Source organism: Silene latifolia, chromosome 10, assembly GCF_048544455.1.
Source record: "Silene latifolia isolate original U9 population chromosome 10, ASM4854445v1, whole genome shotgun sequence".
NCBI lineage: Eukaryota > Viridiplantae > Streptophyta > Magnoliopsida > Caryophyllales > Caryophyllaceae > Silene > Silene latifolia.
Genome location: NC_133535.1, coordinates 157,884,463 through 157,909,334, shown reverse-complemented (window position 1 = coordinate 157,909,334; position 24,872 = coordinate 157,884,463). Strand labels below are relative to the sequence as shown.

Here is a 24,872-nt window from a genome sequence, read left to right as displayed (position 1 = left end):
TTGACAGAAATAAATCAGATTTATTCACCACAGTATACCATGAATATACCGCTCCCTGCTTATTACCAGGGCAAAACAATGTGCAAGTGAGAAATACAATATAATGCGATGGCAATAAAGCCAGACAATCAGTATTCTAATACCCTACTACCGGAGATCCCCAAAATTCTTGTATTTAATATTTCAATTATTCCCAAACTATTGCCTACACCAAAAAAGTCTCTTGTAAAGCGGTTTTACGCTAGCATCTTGTAGATTCCAGGTTATTTACCCCAAAACCCATACAAAAGTACTTTCTGGTAAAGACTTTTACAGGGTTGTTCGGGTAAACAAGATGTGACTTTACAATTATACTCATGTAAAACCGCCTTAGATAAGATAAGTATCCGTGAACCCCCCCGTATAGATCTACACCACTTTCCTAATACGGACCAATACAAACCCTGAACTGTATAAATAATGAAAGATCAAAACTTTATAAGCATGTTAGCTTCATACTCACAACGAGAATTTTCAAGCATCAGCAGCTTTCTTTGCCTCGGCAGCCTCTGCTGCTTCCTCGTCAAGCTTCTTCTTGTTCTTCTCGATAGCAGCAGCCACTTCCTTGGGCATGTATTTCTCGTCATGCTTAGCCAACACCTCGGTTGCAGAAAAGAAACAGTCACCACTCCTCGCCTTTGCTGTAATTTCCTTGCTCTTTTCACTCCCTGCTGCTGTCTTGAGCTCGTCTGTAAAAGGCTTCACAAACCCTTCTACAACAACCGAATGACCTTCCCTGAATAAATCAGGCAGTGATCCTTGATACCTAACAAAGCAAAAATAAATTGATATTGAATAAAAATCGAGATGCTAAACAAAAATAAAGCGCAACCAACAAATGCTGCAATTACACAAACAACAATGTTGAAACTTGCGGTGACTAATCAAAATTCCAATACCTAATCGGCAAATCGCGAACACACATACCAAAGTACATTTCAAACTTGTCTTCCACGCCCAATAACGGAAATTATGACAAATGGTTAATATTTAGCACAGTTTGATTACAATACTAGAATGAAGCCAATTGTGATGTCTTCCAAATCGGAAAGGGGGAATCATGATAAACAAATACACTATCAGGACTCGTGAAGTTTGAACTCAAAGATACAAATGAAGTTGATAATTTTGAATTGGATAACTAGATTCGCTCAACTCAACCTAAATCTAATCCGTTCAAACTACTCAACTTCAAAGTAATTTTTCTTATACCGCTTGCTTTAAATTTGCATATATTGATACTACCAATTTGTTCCAATTCAAAGACTGGAATTATGACACATGGTGAACATTAGCCAGGTTTTAGCATTAAAAGTCAAATCGACCAAGCAAAATCACGATATCACAAACAAAACTACCAAGCTCAATCACAAAAAAAGTCAGAACTAAACCAATCATTTATTCATTTCGAATCAATTCACCAGATCAGCTCAACCCCAACGAAACAGAAATTACTTAAAGACTATTCCATTAAATTTCCGTATCAGACACTCCATTGATCTATCTTTACGAATCAATCCACCAAATTAGCTCAACCACACCGAATTGCAAATGAATTTACGACTATTCCATTAAATTTCCATATCAGACATTCAAGTCGATCAATCGTTTCGAGTCAATTCACTAGCTAGCTCAACCTCCAATGAATCGCAATCAACTCAAGACTAGTCCATTAAATCTCCATATCAAATACTCAGTTGAAACCAAAGAGCGAATCAACTACAGCAAACTCGGATATGGAAATTTAATGGAATAGTCATAAATTCATCTGAGTTTGCTGTAGTTATTACGATTAGGATTCACCAAATTAGCTCAACCACACCGAATTGCAAATGAATTTAATCGATTGAAAGTCCACCAAGCCGAAACTTGATAACTTATTACGACTAGGTTTCAATCGCATTATATGGGACTTATTACTCCCATCCCAAGCAAGCCCTTAATCTTCAAAGTCCACCAAGCCGAAACTTGATAACTTATTACGACTAGGATTCAATCGAAACTTCTCCTTAGCATCCGAAGCCGTAACATTGAAAACAAGTTGATCTTGGAAGCTATTCAACACTAGTGCTACAAATCCAGGTATGCCAGAGAAGGTTAATTCAAATCAATTCATCGGATTAACTCAATCTCATCAATTCGCAAATCAATTCCGTCAAATTTCATTCAAATCAATTCACCAGAGTAGCTCAATCTCACCAGTTCGCAAATCAATTCCGTCAAATTTCATTCAAAATCAATTCACCAGATTAGCTCAATCTCACCAATTCGCAAATCAATTCCGTCAAATTTCATTCAAAATCAATCAAAACAACACAGCTAGCAAGAATATCGGCAATAACAAATTTAAATCACAAATCGAACACGAGAATTCCATCAAATTTCAATCAAAAACGATCAAAATCACCAATTTCATTCAAATCAATTCACCAGATTAGCTCAATCTCACCAATTCGCAAATCAATTCCGTCAAATTTCATTCAAAATCAATCAAAACAACACACCTAGCAAGAATATCGGCAATAACAAATTAAATCACAAATCGAACACGAGAATTCTATCAAATTTCAATCAAAAAGGATCAAATTCACCATAACTAGCGAGAATACATCAGTAACAACAAATCGAAACCGAAAATCACAAATTGCGAACACAATAATTCCGTCAAATCTCCACATCAAACACTCAAATAAAACGATAACGATATCAAAAACGATGAAATCAACATACCTAACAAGAATATCGGTAACAAGATCAGTAACAACGAACTCCATCTCAGCACTAGAAGCAGCTTGATTAACACTACCTTCAAGAACAAGTCCACCAAGCCTAAACTTATTCTTACTCGGATTCAAATGATACTTCTCCATCGCTTCTGAAGGCGTAACATAGAAAACAAGTTGATCTTGAAAGTTATTCAACACTAGTACTACAAATCCAGCTATGCCGGCGAAGGTTAACCCGTATGTCCATAGACGGCGGGTTTGGAGTTGTCGCGCTCGTGCTCCGATGTCGATTTTTTTGTTAAGGTTAGGGTTTCGGCGTGTTGCGGTGGAGAAAGGGGAGAATTGGGGGAATTGCGGGTGGCGGCGGAAATTAGGGTTTAGATAAGGGTTAGGGGAGGTGTGCAGGAGCGGTGTACGGTGGTTGTGGTTGTGAAGGAGGTGGTTGATGCGGCGGAGTATGGTGGTTGATTTTGACGCCATTTGAATTGGAGGAAGTTAGAGGGGTCGATTTGGGAAAATTGGGATGGCCGCCGGGTGAGAGGTTTTGTTGGGGGTTTTCTCTTTTCTTGTACAATAAGTCATCATACAAAAATTTCCAGTTTTGTCCGTCTTAAACTTAAAACGGGACAAATGTACACAAAATTACAGCTTTATTATTTCTCGTCTTAATCTTAAGACGGATAGCACCCGTCTTAAGCAAGGCACATTATGGAATATGGATAAATGAAATGGCGTTATCGTGTTTTATTGACTTTGACTCGATATCACTCTTTTAACTTGGGTGAAAACGGGTCCTGCGAAACGTCGTCGACATTTTTTAAAAAAAAGACCATCACTACCCTTCCCCACTCTCTCCTCTATTCTCTCCCAATTCTCCAAAACAACAAACATTTTTAAAAAAAAATCAAGATTTTGTTAATGTTATTCGGATTCAATGTCAAATAACGAGTAACCTAAATCAAAGGCTAGCGACGAATCATCGGTATAAATTTATTTTTTCTCGTTTGAATTGAATTTATATTCAAATTACCTTATGAATGTGGACTAGTATGAATTATCTTATAATTAACCGAATTAGAATCAATAGAATTGAGTTTCAACATTTGGGCCATATGGGGACGTTGAAACCCAACGTTTGGGCCATATGTGGACGCTGAAACCCAACGTCTGGGCCATATGGGGACGTTGAAACCCAACGTCTGGGTCATATGTGGACGCTGAAACCCAACGTCTGGGCCATATATGGACGAGCAAAAGAGGCGTCCATCTCCAATATGGACGATCAGTTTCAACGTCTACCGTCTACCCTAGTTGGACGGACACCTTCAACGTCCCCCTCCACCACCAACAAGCAATCTGCTCGTCTCCCTCCACACCCAACGTTGGGTTACAACGTCCCTAGCCATCATGGACGTTGAAACTCAACGTCTATCCCTTGAATCAAACAAGTGGTGATTGTCTCAGTTGTGGTTTCCGCCCCGGTATCGGTTCGAACCGGGAAGATTGTTTGCCCAAAACTCATGCGTGTTGGGTTCTTGGATGGTAATATTGCCATGTCACTTAGATGGCAACAAATAAGGTAATTTTGATAGTGCTAATCATGTTTAAGATAACTTGTGGTTTCGGGTTTGGTTTTGAGTGTGAGATTGTGTTTTTCATTCATTTTGGTCGATGGTGATTGTTTTTGTTATGTATGGCAGCCAACAAAGTGAGATAAACGAATAAACGATGTGAAAGCCGGGGTTGAGCTTCTAGACTTGATTTTTATCGGAAAGGTATAATCTTTCAAGCTTCTAGACTTGATTTTTATCGGAATTTGAGAAGAGAAATGGAGAAATGTTGCTGCGGTGTTGCGTGGTGTTGCTGCGGTGGGTGCGTGGTGGTGCGGTGGTGGTGGTGCGGTCGGGGGTAAGGAGGAGTTAGAGAGGGTAAGATTGAAAGAGGGAGTAATAAGAGGGTAAGGGTATGTTGGTCTTTTTTTAAAAAAAACGTCGACGATTCGTTATAAAACGTCGACGACGTTTCGCAATCGGGTTTAACTTTGACATACAGTTGAATCATTCGAGAATAAAATAATGTAGGGATATTCTACCGTGTACCCCCGAGTTTTTCGGTTTTCTATGTTGTACCCCAATTTTTTTTATATTCTACATTGTACCCCTAAACTTCTTACATGTTTCTCCATCATGGCCTCGTTTAACTCTCAATTAACTTTATCACTATAAAACAACCGTACTTTGACCTTTATTTTGACGTATTAATATTGTATCACCATTCTACATGCCACAAATTACCTTTAATAAGCACAAACTAAATATTAAAATATCCGTTATGATTTATGACATGATAATGGAGAATTGATGAACTTTAAGTTAGTTTTGTATACTATTTGGTGGGATACTGAGTAATTCGGCGAATTAAGAAGTAAATACGTAAGTTATCGAGTAATTAGAATGATAAATAAACGATTTAATAGGTCAATTAAGAAATTAAGTTAGCAAACAATAAATAAGGTCGTGGTATGGACTGATATACGGAGTTCAGGGGTACACCATAGAATTTCAAAAATGTAGGGGTACACAATAGAATACCGATAAACTCGAGGGTACACCGTAGAATATTCCAATAATATACTTTATCTAAAGGCACGGGAAAGTCATATAGAGAGTAATAAAATTATGTTTGATATCACTAGAATATCATTAGTAAAAGTGAATTGCTTGATCAGATTATAAATGACATACATATAAGTTACTCCCTCCTAGTTGCTTTGTTCTTCCCTCTTTCCTTATCGAAGCTAGTCGGATCTTCTTCCCCCTTTCCATTTTTAGTAAGTTTTTTAGTTGTTTAATTACCATATTGTCCTTGTCCATTTTTACATTTTACAAAAGTTGCCATTTATTAGTGGACCTAATTAGACCTAATCCAACCCAATTAAACCCAACAAAAGTGATCAGCCCAACCCAAATCCCCTATTAGTCTAATCCCTCCCGCCATTTATACTCCCAATCCCCAACTAAGAAAACCCTAGCAGCCTCACTTCATCCCCTTTTCTCTCAATCTTCATCTCCCTCACTCCCAACCCAGAAAACCTAATCTCTCCCGCCGTTTAATTACTCATCTCTCTACCTTCCATCTTCCTCTAATCCTCCATTTCTCATAATCTGAGACACAGATCTTCATTTGCGATCTCGCATCTCTCTCTCATTTCATTTTCATCAATCTTCTATCATGTCGTATCTTCAAATTGACAATGAAACTATCAGAGTTGACTCCTTAACTCCAGATCTGTGAAGATTGAAGGAGGTTGATTTCTTATATCCCTATTTTTATCAATTGTTCGGCTGTTTTCATTGTTTGCGTTGTGTATATGGACTAATGATGATAATTAATTTCCATTTTGGCTTTATGGCCTTCTAATAATGCCCAATGATCATTTGTTGAGGGCATACTGTGACCATGGGTCACTTAGTGCATGCATTATGCCACCACAAGTCCTTGTGAAGAGGCTATGCATGCATTAAGTACCCTGACATCTGGTACTGTGTTTTTAAAGTTGTACGCCAAGTTTGTTGCAGTCATTTGTTGATGTTCATAAAGTTTGCAACCCAGATAACATTTAATTAATGTGCAAAGTTCATAAAAAAAGCGTAAAATTACATTGCCAATCATCTGATATTCAAAATATGCTTGTCTTGTGTTTATTGGCTTCAAAATATGCTTCTTTGATCTTGTTGTTCAAAACATGCTTGTCTTGTTTTCCTTCTGATGTTCAAAATGTCTTGTTGTCTTCCTTGTCTTTCTGAGTCACTTACTGCATCTGCTGTTCTGTGAGGTCAATAACTGATGCACCTGTTGGTTCATTACTGCACCCAATTGGTTCAGTAATGCTGCCAACAGGCTCATTCATATCATTAATAACAGCATTCACAACAGCATTAACATGTGCATTCACTGCATCAACTAAAGCAGTTATGGTAGAACTATCTCCTACATTGTTCATGTATGCTATACATTCATTTACCAAATGAATGTCAGCAGTTAAATACTCGGCGGCATGCTGCGGTATGCTAGTTTGGTCTTGTGCATGTGTGGCAATGGGTAATCATTACCTCCTTTCCTTTTCATGACCTCTAACATGCATGCCTGTAGTGTTATGAACACATACTTAAGTTTAATAACCTCTAGGTTTGCAAATGCCTTATTAACTTCAATAACAAGTTTATCTAACTTGTAACAATTTGTTCTTTGCTGAAGTGATTGTATTGCTCTGAAAAACCCCAAATCCAAGACAATCAAGTCTGGTGAATTAGGGGGTTGACAACTTAACTCAATATTCCACCCATCTTGGTTTTTTGCAGCAGATGAAACGGATCCGAGTTCTTGATGTGTGGGCGTGCATTATCTTGCTGTATGATAATGTGCTTGCTTTCATTTTCAGGCCATTTTTCCTTAATTGCTGGAACAACAATTCTTATTATCATGTCCTTAATTACTTGTTTGTTAACAGACTTAATGCACTTAGTTTCCATTGTGCCTGCAACTCTGTTTCGTGAATGTAACTTGAGTGTCCTTTATTTAACACTTGCTTTGATGTGTTCACTGATGATGGACGTCCAACATGAAGGTTGCAGGCTGCCATAATTGGATTCCTGGAGTCCAAATGTTAACTTTTTTTTTTTTTTTCAGCATTGTAATTTGAATATCTTAAGCGAAAACAGAAAATTGTAATTTTATTAGATTTGGAGACATTTATGGTTTGTAATTTTAAGTAATGTTAATCCAGTTTAGCGGAATATGTATTTTTAAGTAATGTTAATCAGGTTTGTAATTTCCCACATAAGTGGAGGGAACTTTAAACTCTAATTTTATGTTTAATATTTTGGAGGAAAAGGTTAAGTATCTTAAACTTAATTAATCATCTTTAATCATCCATCCCTCTCTCCAATCCCTTAGGTCCACCATGTACTATATTATTTTTTTATTTTTCCTTCTTAATTCTTGTGCAAATGTTGGAGGGGAAGAACAAAGAGACTAGGAGGGAGTATTTGGTAATAAATCTTAATTTAGCAAATAATATTGCCGTTTTTTTGTGAAATTGTCCATTTTGTCATTTTTACCAATCCTCCTAAATGGATATTGTAGGGGGACCCACGTACTATAAAGCAGTAGATTGAGCTCTTATCTTTTGTTTCAATAATCAGACATTCAAATTAGTAGATTGATAAATTAAAGATGTAGAAAAAAATTCAATATACCATTTATCGAATGAGCTTAAATTGTCATAATGTGATGTTTATGAACAGGTAAACATTGATTTTCTTGATGGCTACGTGAATTACTCGATAATCTTATTATCATTATTTTGTTTAAATGAGTGCACTATGTAGCGGTTAAGAATCGAACCCCTAATTAAAGTTGAAATAAACGAGTTCCTATCACTTAAGTCACCTCTTATTATTAGTGATCTTACTATATAAATTGCGAATATTTATAAAGTCTTAGTGACTTCTATTACTGAAGACCCTGAAGTTTGTATAGGTGGTTTTGAATTTATATTACCGCTTCATAACTATGATTTTATGGTTACATGACGTCATTAATGTCTTGAACTATATGCTGGCAATCAATCAAAAGTGGCTTAAACACATGTTAAAAAGATAAATTATTTTTATTTGGCAAGGAAAAGTATATAGTTTCTCACTATGTTAATCAAGTATTGTCTCTTCAAAGTCTTTGTGCACTTGTAAAACTTTTCATGAAGCTTAAAGTATAGTAGATGCTTTTAAAAAATGAGAATACATGATGTATATAATCAGAACCAGTTATTTTTTTTAATTTGAAACGAAGTTTGTGCTCAAAAGCTTGATTTAGGGAGGTGGTCGCTTCGTCTTCTCACTCCAGTTGAGGTTCCGTGCCTCGATAACCCTCCGAGCAAATGAATTAATGAGTGCAATGAGCGAAATGGGAGCAACCTAAACCACGAAAACAAATGGAGCTTGATAAGTGAGCTTTCGGGTTCCGATTCTACCATTGTAGGACCCCGAAACCCCATTGAAAGTCTTGAAACTACTACCCCATAACAGAAGTAATCTTAGCTAAACTGAAGTATAAATCTTTTGTTAAATTGAGTTGAGATAAGCTAAACTAAAGAAAGACGAAATTAAGTCATATATAAATGATAAAAAATTTGTAAAATGAAACATTCGTAATTCATCCCTATCCTACTCAAAAGAAGTAAAATTTCATTCAATCTCCTAAACCCCATCCAAAATCCCCCAAAATGCCTCCTAAAACCCTCACAATTTTCCCAAATCTTCCCATACTTCATCCAAAATTCCAAAATCCCACTTCAAAATTCCACATTCCTTACAAAACCCACTTCTCAAAACTAAAAATCATCAAGTGTAGAGCAAATTCAGACCCAATTACCTATGAAACCACACAGAACATCAGGGTTTCAAAACCCGAAACCGACTCCGAAACCGAAACCGTAGGTACTGGACCATCTGCCCCAACTAGGGGGGAGGTGTTCTTGGAGTATCATCAAGCTAAGGCAGCTTCAAAGATTGTTCTTTCAGCTAATAAGAAGAAAAGAAAGAAGAAGAATGATGAATTGTTGAGTGGGTCGGTTAAAGTGATGAATTTGGTTGCTTCTTGTTATGGGTGTGGAGCTCCATTGCAGACGAATGAAGCTGATGCTCCTGGTTTTGTTGATTTGGATACTTATCAGTTGGTAATTTTGTTAAAGTTTGGTAATTTTTTGATAAATTGTGTTTGATAATTGTATAATTCGGAAACAGTCGCTTTGTGTTGCTAACACAAGGGTGAGATTGCGTGCATTTGACCCCCCCCCCCCCCCCTAGTCCCTTACCCCATATCCTGCAATTTGTAATTTTGAAATTTTGTGGTGTTTTTAAGTGTGAAAGTTTGTTCCTTTTTTTGCCTAAATTGTGTTTGATGATGTCTTGAGCTCATAATTGCATGTGGGTTTTTAAGTGTGAAAGCTAGTTCCTTTTACTGCTAATAATTGGGTTGAGCTCAGTGATGGTATTTGGGCTTGTTTAAGATTGCTGCAGGTTGGTGTTTTTGAATTTTACAGTGGAATATTGCAAGTTGTCTTTGATATTTGATGTAGGAGTTTTGATATGATAGCAAAGCTTTAGTTTGAAAATGATTTAGGGTCCGCTAATAATGTAAGCTTTAGTTTGAAAATGATAGCAACGTGAAATGTGTTTTTTTAGGGTGAATGAGATGGCGATTTACCAAAAAAAGGAACGAGGTGATTGCAGGTTGAAGCTTTTGGAAAGTGAGTAGTGATTGGTCACAATATAGCTCACCAGATAGTTATGGTGCTTTGTGATTGGGCATTGGTTTTATTTTCTAGCATTGTGTATGGGGGACTAGTTGATTGCATAATGGTGTTTAGAGGCGAACATCTACCACTGTATTGCGGGCTATGATGGGGGACTTCATTGTTTGTCTAAAGGTTTCCTATAAGAGCAAATCTTAGCTCTTTCCAAAAGGGTATCTTGTTTGAATAACAGTGACTTTGTAACTCGAAATTGTTTGGAGTGTTCTAATGGTTGCCCTTTAGAGTTCTTGTTGAGGTTCCTAAATGCTGCGGATATGTATGTTCTGTTATGGCCATAACGCCCATAAATATAACTCATGATTTCATTTTGGCCTTATAGATAGTTAGCTATGCTATTTATTGTGGTGGTTGCTAAGAAACTGAACTAAAATATTGTACTTGTCATGTACTAATTGAATGCATCCAAACTTACTGTATTACTTCTCTTTTGGACATAGAAAAAGAAGCATCATCAGCTCAGAACCGTTCTTTGTGGGAGATGCAAACTTCTGTCACATGGACACATGATTACTGCTGTTGGTGGGCATGGAGGTTATGCTGGAGGGAAGCAATTTGTTACCGCTGAGCAGTTACGTGATAAGTTATCTCATCTGCGCCATGAGAAAGCATTGATTGTTAAACTGGTAAGATCTGTTATTCAACTAAAGCATTGTTAGTTTAAAATACCATGTTAATCATGTAACATGCCACCAAGAACATTGTATCACATCATTGTGTCCACATTCGTGTGCTCTTACTTATTTTCCACTTCCTTGCTTTAGTCTGAGTTTTTTTTTTCCATACAAGATAGTAGAATATTACATTGACATCAACAAAATATAATGATGCTCATTTATAGTGGACTGGTCATGCAATCAAAGTTGTGTCCTCCATTGTTTTCATGCATGTAGGAATCAGAATTCACATTTTGAATCTTCCCATTGGTTGGAGTCTTAATTTTTCTTTGTTTGTGGTCGAATGAGAATTATATGCTTAGTCGTCAGCATGTCACAGGTGCTCCATGACATTGATTTAGGGTTTTTTTTGTAGGTGGACATTGTTGATTTCAGTGGCAGTTTCTTGAATCGTGTGCGTGATCTTTCCGGTGCAAATCCGATCATATTAGTTGTCACCAAGGTAATTTCTTGGTAGTAATTTCTTGGTATGTGAGCTTTATCAACGATAATGCTGCCGCGCCTTGCTTGTGATTCAGTGCTTGTACATCCATTCAGGTTGACCTCCTCCCTAAAGGAACTGACATGAACTGTATTGGCGATTGGGTTGTTGAAGCGACTACAAAGAAAAAGTTGAAGTAAGTTTTAGACAACTTGGACTATCAATCTTGAGTGAAAGTTATTGTTCATCTCTTTCGGTTACCTTCACGGAAAGGATCCTAGAGAAATTACCTGTCATTGCACAATTTTTGTGTAACCTTTAGATAATAATGCTTTTGACTCATACAAGCATATAAGCTATGAGAGTTCATGCTTGTATACCGATGCCAATTCTAAGATCTATATTCTTCTATACGTAATTTTTTCGGTGTGACTCCATAATAAAGATATAAAAGTATGTTAATAAATATAATGAGTAGAGGGGGATGACTGACCATTGGACATTATTTCCCTAAGAAAATCAACATGTGAACGGTGAGGTTAGGGCATTTACCTTCAATTTATGCAGTCTGCAGGATGATTACTTCCATTTTAAATGGTTTTGGGTTCACTTACATAACATATAACCCAATCTTCTCTCCTGTTGACTTCTCAATATATTTGTACTGAGAAGTGGCAAAATCCGAGGTTTTTAGACACCTTGCATCATACTTTCCAGCTCATATTTTCTTTGATGTGATGGTTGGGATTTGGGAACCTAATTTCATGTATTTGTTTCTTTCCCATGCCTCATATGTGTATGTGTGCCGATAAATGTGTTGATTCTTATCCGATTGAACATTTTTACAGTGTCATAAGTGTTCACTTGACAAGTTCGAAGTCCCTGGTTGGAATTACTGGAGTTGTTTCAGAAATTCAGAAGGAGAAAAAGGTCCGTTAATTTTCAGCAGAATTTGCGTTTCAATATTTGAGAACTAAAATGACAAAACATGCGTAGGATTGTGGTAATAGATGTAACATGTTAGATTAGAGAACTCAACATCGATTTGCAGTGGGGAACTACTGGATACAGTTAATTGCATATGTGTGAGGCATCCGTGTTTCCATTTTAAATGGAGCCAAAGACTAATTATTCTGTGGTTCTGCATAATGATGCAATAAAGCAAACTAAGCTGGTTATGTTAACTTCTCTATTTTGAAGGACTAAATCCACGCAATTCCCGGCTCAATTATCATTTTCGGTCATCCGGAAACACTCTTTATGTTAACAAATGATGCGTACATCTGACCCCTTGCGTCGCCATTTGCTGGACCTTTGAGGGCATTGGGATAGTGTCAATGTTGGTGATGCTGTTGATGATAGAAGCATCTGTAGGACAGTTTTACGCAAAATAGTAATCGGAGGCATTGCATAAATATTGCAATCCAATGCCAAATTTGTCTTTTGCTTTATGTATGGTTTTAGTTCTATACCTCCTAGCTCCCTTTCCCAGCCTGTAATGGGCGTCTCTTTATTAGGCCTAAGGTAATTTTATTCATGATAGTTGCTTATTTGCGTTATTTCTTCAGTACAATAGGTTGTAGCTGTAAGTCTTGAACCTGATGCCTTCCCTTCTGTTTGCAGGGACGAGATGTGTACATCCTGGTTAGTAGATTCCTTGATTTCAACATTGGAGTTAATTAGAGTCATCTCCAAATTTTTCTTAGAAGATGTTCTAATGGACCTCTCGGTCATCTCAACTCCTTAACGTGATGTTAATTCAATTCTTCTCTGTAGGGAACAGCTAATGTTGGAAAATCTGCGTTTATCAATGCCGTACTGAGTAAGATTAAATTTCTTGTTCTTTTTCCTTTCTCGCGACTCCCGTTAATAATATATTTTGCTATATTTTGTCCATTCTCCCCTCTTCCAACCCTTTTTGTCTTGTTCCATTATAGGCATTTACGTGTTACGTCTAATTAATGTAACTGATTTCTGATAATTGTTACCTAGGGTTGATGGCGGATAAGGATCCTGTTGCTGCAGCAGCTCAAAAATATAAGCCCATTCAATCTGCTGTTCCGGGAACTACCCTGGGTCCCATTCAAATAGATGCTTTCTTTGGAGGAGGGGTATGAAATCCTGTAAACTTATCACTCTGTCGAGCCATTCTCTTATTCTTAAGATCTGTTGATATCAGCTCGCTTAGTTCGTAAAGTTATTGACCTAAGTTCAAAACTTGGCAGCATCAACATGGTAATTGACTTTGTGCAGAAACTATACGACACTCCCGGTGTGCATCTCCATCATAGGCAGGCTGCTGTAGTCCATACAGATGATTTACCTGCCCTTGCTCCTCAAAGTCGGCTTAAGGGTCGATCATTTCCTGTAGGTCATTTTTGCTATTTATTATTCGTACTCCCTCTATCCCTTGTATATCGTTGCCCTTTGACTTTGGTAGTCAACTTTAACCACGAGTTTCTCACATATTCCACAAAACGAATATGAAAATAGCTGTTTTGATAAATCAAAATCACAAATTTAATATTCTACCTTTACTTATGATTGAGAAATTAATGGTTAAAGTTGACGGTCAAAGTCGAAACCAGACAGTAGAACAGTATGGGGTTTGAACCCTGATTATGGATTCCACTTGACTGAAATCCTCAGGGGTCGAATCAAAGCAGCGAAGAGGTCATATCACTTGCAAATGGATTGGAGGGTTTCTCAATTTTTTGGGGTGGTCTTGTCCGAGTTGATGTATTAAAGGTTCAGATTTCCGCATTTGATCTTAATTGCATTTAAATTATCATGGAATTTCATAATGACCAATGAACTAATGATGCTGAATATTCCAGGTTCTACCTTGCACGCGTTTGACCTTTTACGGACCAAAGGCTTTACAGCTTCATGTGGTACCTACAAAGGAAGCCGATGAATTTTACAAGGTTATTTGTTGGCTTTTTGTATTCCATATTTCCTATGGAGCCAAAGACTTATTACTCTTTGGTTATGGATTATAATGGAATAAATCAAAATGGCTCACTAAAGTGGTTGTGCTTCTTTCTTTTGTGAAGTAGCGGTCCTTCGATGCAATTCTCGACGCAATTTTCATCTTGGGTCATTCGGAAACAGCCTCTTTGTGTTGCTAACACAAGGGTAAGGCTGCGTACATCCGACCCCCCCCCCCACCCCACCCCGCAATTTGCGGGAGCCGTTGAGGCATTGGGGTAATGTTGTTGTTGTTGTTGTATTTGTTGGCTTTTTGTAAGATGCTGATCATTTAGACAATAAGCTACTCACATGCCAGTGATTATGTAGAAATTTTTGTCGATTAGGTTTCTGTAAGAAGGTTTAAAGGATCGTAGGTTCGTGTTACTTCCTACCCCACTTATTTCATTTTATGGTGGTGAATTTCATGGTTGCAGAAAGAAATAGGAGTGCTACTAACACCTCCGAAGGGAAAGCTAAGGGCGGAGAGCTGGAAGGGACTTGAATCTCACCGCATGTTGCAACTAAGATTTGATGAAGTCGAGGGGTATTGATTGAATTTCATTCTTCATCGTTATCTTATTTTCTCGCCATCACATTTGTTTCGTCTCAATTTCACTAGAGGTTATAGTTAAAAATTAGCGATGAAAATACCATTATCATCCCTTTACTTGAAAGTTTACATCTACAGATATCACGTTACCCGTGCCATTATGTTAATTACCTATGGATAATATAAGTTCACTTTTTATTTTACTAGATATAGTAATGACCAATTATTTTGGGATGAATCAAAATGAGAAAATCGGAATAATATAAATGTCTCGATGTCCCTTGACTACCGACACGTAGACCTGGCAAACAAATCGGGTCGTGTCGGGTTCGTGTTCGTGTCACATGTAAACGGGTCACAAACCTTCCAACCCAAACCCGACCCAATTAAATCTCGTGTCGTGTTCGTGTCGACCCACTTACATAAATGGGTCATCAAGCCTCAACCCTAACCCGCTAATTTCGTGTCGGGTTCGTGTCGTGTTTTCGTGTCATGCCCATATTTGGAAAGTTTAAGTATAATTATGTGATGGAGAATCAAGAAAAATTAGGATTAATTTAGTAAATAGGTCATTCGTGTTGGGTTCGTGTTTAAAGAGCTCAACCCAAACCCGACCCAATTAATTATCGTGTCGTGTTCGTGTCGACCCACTTACATAAATGGGTCATTAAGCCTCAACCCAAACCCGTTAATTTCGTGTAGGGTTCGTGTCGTGTTATTATTTGCCAGCTCTACCGACACGGTCTTCTTTCTTTTTTCTATGACCATCAATACTGATAAGCTTAGTTTCGGTTGTGTTCTGACTTCTGATATCATTATTTCGCTCTTTGTTAGGCCGCTCTGTGATGTAGCCATTTCAGGCCTAGGATGGATCACCATTGAACCAATCAGCAAAGAGCTCGTCACATCCAATCCGATTTCTGAACTGCCTATCGACGAATTACATTTTAAAGTACATGTCCCAAAACCCGTTGAAGTTTTTATCCGATCACCTCTGCCTATAGGGAAGGCTGGAAGCGAATGGTACCAGTATCGGGATATAACAGAATTGGAAGAAGAGACAAGACCTAACTGGTATTACTGAAAAAGGTCTCTTGTAAAGCGATTTTGAACTAAATGTTGTATAACCATGTTTGTTTACGCGAGAAAAATGCCTCAATTGGAGGGCTCGAGTATTTCATCTAGTTCCCAGTAAGGGACCTCGATGTATATATACATCTTTTTCCTAGGAAAACAATAGACATCCATTATTAACTTGGTTAACGACAATGTATTTCGTCACGATGAAACGAGATGTAAACAATACTTTGTAAATTTGTACTAATAGTTCATGCATTAATGTGACCAAGCATTTAATGAATTATACCACTTTTGTTTTTATTTTAATTATTTTGTTTCCTTATTTAAGCAGATTAATTTTGGAGGGATAAGTATGCTATAGCACAACCCTATAAGAATACACAAATTATTGTATGGGACTGTCTTATAGCATAAGACCAACCCATAATCCAAAAGCCCAAACAATTACTTAAAGCTCCCCTTTTTAATCAAATAACCAAAAGTCCTTAATATACTTGTAAAAAAAATATTTTATTTTGATAACCTAAAATTTTATATTAATAAATTGTATATTTAAATGTTAGTTTTTATCATAAAATGTCGTGTTGTTAAAATAAAAATAGAATACTAATTAACTTAGAGGTGTTATTTTTGGGCTTCTCTCCTTTTGGGTCAGTCCTATGTTATAGGACGGTCCTATATGAGAGTTACTGATAAGAATAAGAGAGTTGGATAATTTAGAAAATTAAGAGCTTTGATCTGAAATCTTGAAAACAATTAATCTACAAATATTTGAATTATTTGGGCCTATGTTAAATTGGGCCCGTTTTATTGTAAAGTTTGGTTTTATTATAGAGTTTTATTTATTATAGAGTAATTAGTGATTAGTGATTAGTGATTAGGAATAATTATATGCCAAAAGGGGTATAAAAAGGAGTAATTAGTGATTAGAAATCTTGAAACGTTGGGTTCCTTTGTCAATTTTTAATAAAGAATAATTTGTAATTCATCCTCTTTTTTAAGGTTTGTTTATCCCTCTTCTCAATCCTTCAATTAGTTAGTACCTTATTATTAATCGTTTTTATCTTTCATATGTTTTGTTGAATTGAAATCTCATATCTATTGTATATAGGAGTATGATCTGAATCTAATTTGCTATTGCCATTATATCTCAAACCTCTCTTATTAATTATCACAAATTCTCATCATAGATGGACATTATCCGTCTATAGCTATAGATGGATACCCACTTGCCCTATCCCTTTAATTTTGTGAGGGGGCCACTATATGTCTATAGATAGTGGCCGTCTATAATGAGACGGACTCTGATTAATTATAGGTTTCATTTCTCATCGACTTTTCTAAAACTATTTACCAGGACAAAGAGAGTATGAATCATATAACTATATTGGATGTTTAATTTATTGTTTTGATTAATTAGTAGGATTAATGATAGACTGGAACCTCAAAAGCTCATCAAAGGATAAGTTAATTGAGGCCGTGTAGTGTGGACAGATTTACCAGTTTCCAAATGATTAAATTTAATTACAGATGTATGAATCAAATAATTAGATGGGAAATTTAATTATGATTAAATTTGATTACAGATGTATGAATCAAATAATTAGATGGGAAATTTAATTATGATTAAATTTGATTACAGATGTATGATTCAAATAATTAAATTAGATGGGATGTTTAATTATTTCTTGTTTTGATTAGGATTAGGATTTAGGATTAGGAGGAGCGATGACAAGTATAGACCGGAACCTTACAAGCTCGTATAAAAGGAGAAGTTTATTGAGGCCGTGTTGTGTAGACAGATTGACCAGTTTACCAAATGAGTTATTGACTCGAATTTTGTCGATCCTCCCAACCAAGGATGCTGCTGCAACACAAGTAGTGTCCAAGAGAATGAAACAACAAGCTTTTTGTTGGATATCAAGCATTGACTTGGATAATTCTCATGTATCACATTGCGTAAAACGTCCCAATCTAATTGAAAAATTCTCTCTTTTTGAGTCATTTACTGATAATTTATTATTGCATAAATTATCCGAGTCTCAGCAGCCTCTTACCTGTTTTAAACTTTATTTGGATAACTGTTGTGATATGGTGTGTAGTGTGTTAATTGATTGCAGGGTTTCTTTGTACATGACAATGATAGATGTGTTGTTAGTGGTCGTGAAGATTCGGAGATAGCTGCTTTGGAAGCCCAAGGTTGGAGAACTACAAATATCCCTTCATGTTTTCAATCTCATCTCAGACAAATTGTGATAAACAATCCCTGTGGATGCGATAGAGAACTAAATATGATGAAATTTCTTCTTGGTAACGCATCAGTTTTGAACGAGTTATTTATATGCTATTCAAAGATTAATGTTTCTCGGTATGGAATTCGGTTTGATGGTCACAATGCTGATCAATTTAAGAAGACACTCGAAGAGCTACCAAAGGCATCCAACTCATCTTCTATAATGTATAGTGATGATGAATCTACCTACATTGGATATCTAGATTTGTATGTAATTTAGATTACCTTTACTCCCTCCTATTCGGCAGGTTCTTTACGTTTCATAAAATACTCCTCACAAAAGAATAAAAAACGTAAAGAACCTGTTCAGAGAGAGTATTATTTAATTAAAACTATGTAGTTTAACTATTATTGCTACACATGTTTAGATGGATTTATTGTTAGTGATGTTTCGCCGTTTCTAATTTAGTTGTCAACAAAGTTACTTATTTGCTTTGTTTATCTGTGCCTACCTGGAAATTAATTAATTAATTAATGGGGTGGGTCGGTAATTTGATCAAAATCTCTCTTATTTGGAAGATTATTACACTCTACGTCCTAGTCAATAATTTACATTTGTTTTATTTTCCCCTCACGGAATAAAGGGAATGTAAATTATTCACTGGGATAGAGGGAGTATTATTGTTACAAAACGTTACAAGCTGAAGACGGACATTGTTGAGAGACCGTCACAGAGAATTGATTAATGTGTGATGATACAGAATGTAATGACCCATGCAATAGCAGGAGAAATGACGGGGTTCAGAACATCCATTTTAGAAGGTGTGATGACATTTGGGTTAGTCTTCAAAATTCACATTGCAACTTGCAAGTGATCCAAAACATAAACAATTGGGTTCATTTGGGCCCATAGTCATTGGGATTACTTCAGGAGCAAATGTGTTAGCAGTAGGTTCCTTTTCGGGTGGGTCAATGAACCCGGTGTACTCATTTTGGGGTGGCCGCGGTTAGTGGGAATTTCAAGAACCAAGTTTGGTTATTAGGTCGGACCTTTGTTTGGGGCAGCGGTTGCAGGTCTTTTGTACGATAATGTGGTATACCCAACTATATATGGTTCAAATTCTCCACGAGACGGTGCTCGGGTTCAGCTTGGAATGTATTTGACTCTTTGCTTAACGAGTTGATGTCTTAATGTTAATAATTGTTAAACGTAGTTGCTCTTTCATGTACAAATATTACTCTTTCACGGACTTTTTGCCATTAATTTTCCATATCTTACCCTTCCTCTAACAAACAAAATACACAAATTCTCTCTAATTTCCTTCCCCCCAAATTAATTAAATCCATCAAAATTACTCAATTATAGACTGTATTTCTCATGCCGATCGAGTAATAATTCAAATTTATAATTAGACTATATCAAATTAGGTAGTTAAAATTAATCTAGACCAAAAAAAATTAGGGTTTGAAGAACTTTCAATTAAACACGACATTCGAGACAATTAAAAAATACTCCCAGTTAAACGTGAATTTCAGGGGTGGTTCATTGGTTTAGTGGTTTGTCATTGAAGTCAATGATACAATTTGAAAATCAATGATATGCAGACGTTGTTTGTTTCTATCCTTTTCTTTTTTTTCTTTTCGTTAAACTTTTTCTATTTTTTTTTCCTTTTTTATGAAATGGGAGAGAAAAGATGTGGTGGTCCGGTCGATTAGGTGAGGCGGCGGTGGGGGACGACCGGTGGTTTGTTGATGGGAATTGGATTGATTCATTTGATTATGAAACAAAATGTAAAATGAGGGGTGCAAATGACAAGGGTATAATGGTCATTCATGTCCATGATTGAGTAAATCATGTCCATGAAAGAGCATGACCCTTGTTAAATCAGTAATTCTTGCTTAAGACAGTCCCTTTTCCTTTAATGTTATTCATACTGACTGTGAGTGCGTCTTAACTTAAACCCGCCTGAAACAAGAATTTGTGTTGTTAAGTAGTTTATACTGTAAGGATTATTGTGACCTTTATGGTAAAGTGAAATCGAAAAACCGTATGAAAAGAGGATTTTCGTGACAACGGCAAACATCAAAAGAGTATTTTGCAGGAAACGATGAGAGAGAAACTAGTGAGAGAAAGACCTTGAATTCTTCGATTCTGCAATGGCGAAACGGAAGAAATCGAATAATAATCTCAGCAAAACTAGTAATAATATCAGTATTAATAAAAAAATCAAAAACAATCAGACTTATCTGAAGCTAGTACTAGTAGTAATAATAATAATAATAATAAAATAATAAATCGCCAGGTTCCCCCAAATCTTGCAGGACGACCTTCACTTAGGGTTTCGCCCTTGCGATTTGAGACGGAAATTGATCCTATTGTTGAAGATGAAGAGTATGATAGTGATACTGGAGTGGAAGAAGACCCATCAGAGGAGCGTCTCATGCTTCAGCTCTTACTCGCTGATGTGGAAAGTGAGATATCTTTCTGGTCAACTGCGGTATTTTGCTATATGCTCAGAGCCAATCCGCCCAGTTCGGTGGTAACAGGTTTTGTCAAACGAGTATGGCCAAATAATCGAGTTGACAGGATTTCCTTCTTACCTAATGGGATATTCATGGTGCGGTTTAAAACAAAAGCACAGCAGCAGGCCATCCTTAATAATGGTCATCTGTTGTTTGATAATAAACCAGTAATAATTAAGGAGTGGAGTCCTGATGTTGCACTCATTAAACATGATGTCCAAAGGGTGCTAATATGGATGAAATTGTATGGACTGGAGGTTAAATTCTGGGGAAAAGACAGCTTGAGGAAGCTTAGTGGTGAGGTTGGGAGTTTTATCAAGTGTGATGACTCCACAGCTAATCGAAGCTTCTTTGGGTATACCCTGGTGCTTATTGAAGTGCAGATTGGGCAGTCTTATCCTAAGGAGATTATTTCAAATATGAATTGGGTGAGACACAGAAAGTTAAGGTTGAATATGACTGGTTACCCCTCTCTTGCATCAAATGTAAGGGGATGGGGCATCTCTAGGAGCATTGCAGGAAAGGGGAGACTGTTGGAATTACAAAGAAAGTGTGGAGACCAAAGCCACGACTACCTGCTGTACAACACCCTCAGCAGAAGTCTGGCCCTAAGCAGCGCACACCTGCACCTAAACAACCAGTACAACAATCTACTCCAGTGTAAGCTGTTCCTAATAGTACACCTGTATGTACTCCAACACAGACTGCCCCAGCACGGGTAGATTCTCATGTGGAGGAAGTTACTAAGGTGGGAGCAGGGCAATATTTTCCAAGGAGAATTCTCTCGAGGATGATGAGGCAAGAATTCCCTGATAGTAGGCAGTACACACCCAGAGGTATAACATTTATGGATGCCTTAAATCTTTCTATCTCAAGGAGTGTTAGTGCTGGAAATAGAGGATTAATGAAACTGCAGCTTGAATGGGTAGCCTAGGGTTTTGGAACATTAGGGATATGAATAGTTTAAATAAACAGAGTGAAATAAAATGGTTCCTTAATCAGAATAATGTTGGTTTGTTTGGCTTAATTGAGACTAAGATTATAAGTAGCAATTGGATAAAAGTTAAGAATAATGTTTGCCAACAATGGTATATTTGCACCAACAGTAGTAAACATAAAGGAAGAAGAATTTGGTTAATATGGTAGCCTAGTCAATTTGTAGTAGATGTGAGGTGTATCACTGCACATGTGATCCACTCCCTTGTCTATGACAAACCTAGGGACATTTCTTTCTGGTTCACCCCAGTTTATGGTTTTAATAAAGAGCAGGAGAGAGCTAGTTTGTGGCCTATGCTCACACAATTAAGTACTGGTATTAATATTGATTGGATGGTTTGTGGTGATTTTAACAACCTGATGAATCTAAATGAGAGAATTGGAGGAGCTCCAGTTTCTTGGAATGTGGTGCTGCCTATGAGACAAATGGTGGGAACTTGTAATCTAGCTGAGGTTAAATCTGTAGGGGCATTCTTCACATGGAACAACAAGCATGAGAGTGGCTCTAAGGTTTAAAGTAAGCTAGATAGGGTTTTTATTAATACTGATTGGTTGACCTCTTTCCCTGAATATTATGCAAACTTTTTACCAGAAGGGCTCTTTGACCATTGTCCCTGTCAGGTTAATTTAAAAAATGTTGAACCTAGGAAGAGGGCTCCCTTTAAGTATTTTAATATGTGGTCACTGGTAGATGATTTTGAAGATACAGTGAAACAGAGTTGGGTGCAGGATATCAGAGGCACACCAATGTATAAGGTGGTGACTAAATTGAAAAATTTGAAGAGAGGCCTTAGAGAGCTGAACAATAAAAATTTTAGCGATATTGAGAACATCACTAGAGTGACTGAAATATCTCTTAGGGAATTTCAAATTTTGTTGATTCAGGATCCTCTTACTAAGGAGTGGTGTGAGGCTGAAGCTGCTTGTGCTAAGGAATTACTCCTGTTGAAAAAAGCAAGGGAGCAATACCTACTTCAAAAATCTAAGGAAAATCAGATGGAAGATGGAGATGATAACACAGCCTACTATCATGCTAGTATCAAACATAGAAGACTGAGGAATAAGGTGTATCAAGTAAAGAATAAGAATGGCCTTCTGTGTACTCAACCACACGAGATACATGAGACATTTGAATCTTATTACAAAGACCTCTTTGGTAGTTCTAAAGCTGTTAGTTTTGTAAACAAAGGAATAGTCAGGATGGGAAAATGCATCACTGAGGCTCATAGGGATATCTTAACTGCTCCAGTAACTGATGAGGAGGTTAAAAAGTAGAGCTGATCATCTCCGGGCCAACCCGTCCAGCCCGGCCCGTCCAGCCCGCTATTGAAGCGGGCTTGGACTCGTAAAATATTTTAAAAAATGGTTAACGGACAAGTTCAAGTTGGCCCGCTATTTTAACGGACGGGTACGGACTAAACAAATTTGTCCATGGGCAGCCCGTCAAGCCCGCTTATACACTACATCAATATAATATAATTAACAACACTAAAAAAAAAGTCAAAACCCTTCAAGTATCCTTCATTCTTCATACGACTCAACCGCCTAATGTAGTAATGACCCAATACCTTCATTTTCTCTTAATCCCTAATTCCTTATTTACTAAACTGTCAAACCCTTCCTTTTCCAACTTTTGGTTCATCAATTCAATTCCCAATCTATCTTTCAATTAATTATCCCAATCTTTCTTTAGATATAGTATTGCATCTTGTCAAACTACACAGTTCGTCGGATCTATCAGGTATGTATTCTAAATTTCTAATTTCTATGCATCAAATTGATTTTTATTTTTAGATTTGTGATTCGATTTTACTGTGTGTTGTCTTAAATTCAATCAAAATTTGGAAATCAGATATAATTGTTGGCAAATACATGCGATGTGTATGAAATTTCTACTATTATATATAGTCTCATAATAATTAATAACAGAGGTAATAATTTGGGGTTAACAATCTTTGATTTACTTCACCATGTCTGCAAATGTTACGTGTGTTGTGTATATTTGTTTAGTTTTTGAAATATTGTTTTGTATTATAATATTATAATGTAATTCAATGTTGTTTATGTTTTCTTTTATCTGTTGTCTCTGTTTGTAGTATAATGGCGCCAGGGAACGTAAAATCACCAATAGTCGTGGTGGATGAGGAAGAGGAACTTCCTTGTAATGCTAAGGGGCCACCAGTGAATGATAAGGGAAGGAAATTGAAGTCAGAGGTGTGGCAACATATGGCGAGAAGAAGAACTACGATAAATCGGTAAAAGCCACTTCTTTATTATTGTTCTCTTGTTTTAATCGCTAATAAAAACAGTGGGACATCTCATCTTAAAAGGCATATCCGAACTTGTCCTAAACGATTTAATCAAGACATTAGGAACTATTGCTTAGCTGGTAATCTTGAAACCGGTAGTGGCACATTGTTGTCTATGAAAAATCCGTCTGTTAATTTAGAAGAGGTTCGTAGAGCTATATGCATATATGTTGTAGCTGGTGCGCATCCTTTTACTACTTGTGAGGAACCCGGGTTCAAATACATGATTAGGACAATGTGTCCTCAGTTTAATATAATAAGTAGGCATACTTTGAAAAGAGATGCTATGAAATATTTTAAGGACGAAAAACATGATGTAGCTGAACTACTTCAAAACACTTGTGGCAGAATTAGTTTTACCACAGATAATTGGAGAAGTGAGCACACTGATGATGAATATATGTGTATTACTGCCCATTGGATTGTGTAGTTGGGAATTGCGAGAAGAGAATAATTAAATTTGGAGCTTTGACACCACCATTTGATGGTCAATCTCTAGCTGATGAGATTGCCTTGTGTTTGGGACAATGGAAAATTGATAGTAAAGTCTTAGGCTTCACAGTAGATAATGCATCCTATAATGATACAATGATTGATTATCTCAAATCTGATCTATCAAGAAAGAAAGTTTTGTTCTTTGGTGGTGAATTTTTTCACATTCGATGTGCTTGTCATATAATTAATCTTGTTGTACAAGCTGGACTACGCTTGATTGATGATGTGGTGTTAAAAATTAGAAGTATAGTCAAGCATTTGAAACATTCAATCCCTAAGAAGAAACATTTTTTTGGTGTAGCCGAAACAATGTTTCGTTTTGAAAAAAAAAAAAAGTTGCGTGGGGATAATCTTATCGGTGGAATTCCACTTTCTTGATGCTTGATCGCTTTCTTTACTACAAAGAGGTAGTTGATCATGTAGTTGGTCGGGATAGGGATATTAAAGGCTTTGCTCTCACAGAGGAAGAGTGGAAACG

At 36.8% G+C, this 24,872-nt stretch overlaps 2 protein-coding genes and 1 long non-coding RNA gene across 3 annotated transcripts; 2 read left to right on the top strand and 1 right to left on the bottom strand.

Moving 5' to 3' along the window:
- Nucleotides 1-3,331, bottom strand: LOC141606571 (cytochrome c-type biogenesis protein CcmE homolog, mitochondrial). The gene is made up of 2 exons (XM_074425750.1): nt 2,770-3,331; nt 1-805 (listed from the first exon to the last, which is right to left on the bottom strand). The coding sequence occupies exons 1-2, from the start codon at nt 3,243-3,245 to the stop codon at nt 514-516; spliced, it is 768 nt and encodes a 255-aa protein (XP_074281851.1). The 5' UTR covers nt 3,246-3,331; the 3' UTR covers nt 1-513.
- A 5,578-nt stretch (nt 3,332-8,909) lies between these two features.
- On the top strand, nt 8,910-16,121 carry LOC141606570 (putative nitric oxide synthase). Its single transcript, XM_074425749.1, has 13 exons — nt 8,910-9,501; nt 10,578-10,763; nt 11,170-11,256; nt 11,352-11,431; nt 12,084-12,165; nt 12,859-12,879; nt 13,012-13,057; nt 13,228-13,346; nt 13,489-13,602; nt 13,885-13,983; nt 14,073-14,162; nt 14,643-14,752; nt 15,593-16,121. Exons 1-13 carry the CDS (start codon nt 9,049-9,051, stop codon nt 15,840-15,842), a joined length of 1,737 nt encoding a protein of 578 aa, XP_074281850.1. The 5' UTR covers nt 8,910-9,048; the 3' UTR covers nt 15,843-16,121.
- Nucleotides 16,122-16,727: 606 nt separating this feature from the next.
- On the top strand, nt 16,728-18,512 carry LOC141609430 (uncharacterized). Its single transcript, XR_012527426.1, has 2 exons — nt 16,728-16,840; nt 17,959-18,512. It is a non-coding gene; the product is annotated as an uncharacterized LOC141609430 (long non-coding RNA).
- The last annotated feature ends 6,360 nt before the right edge of the window (nt 18,513-24,872 follow it).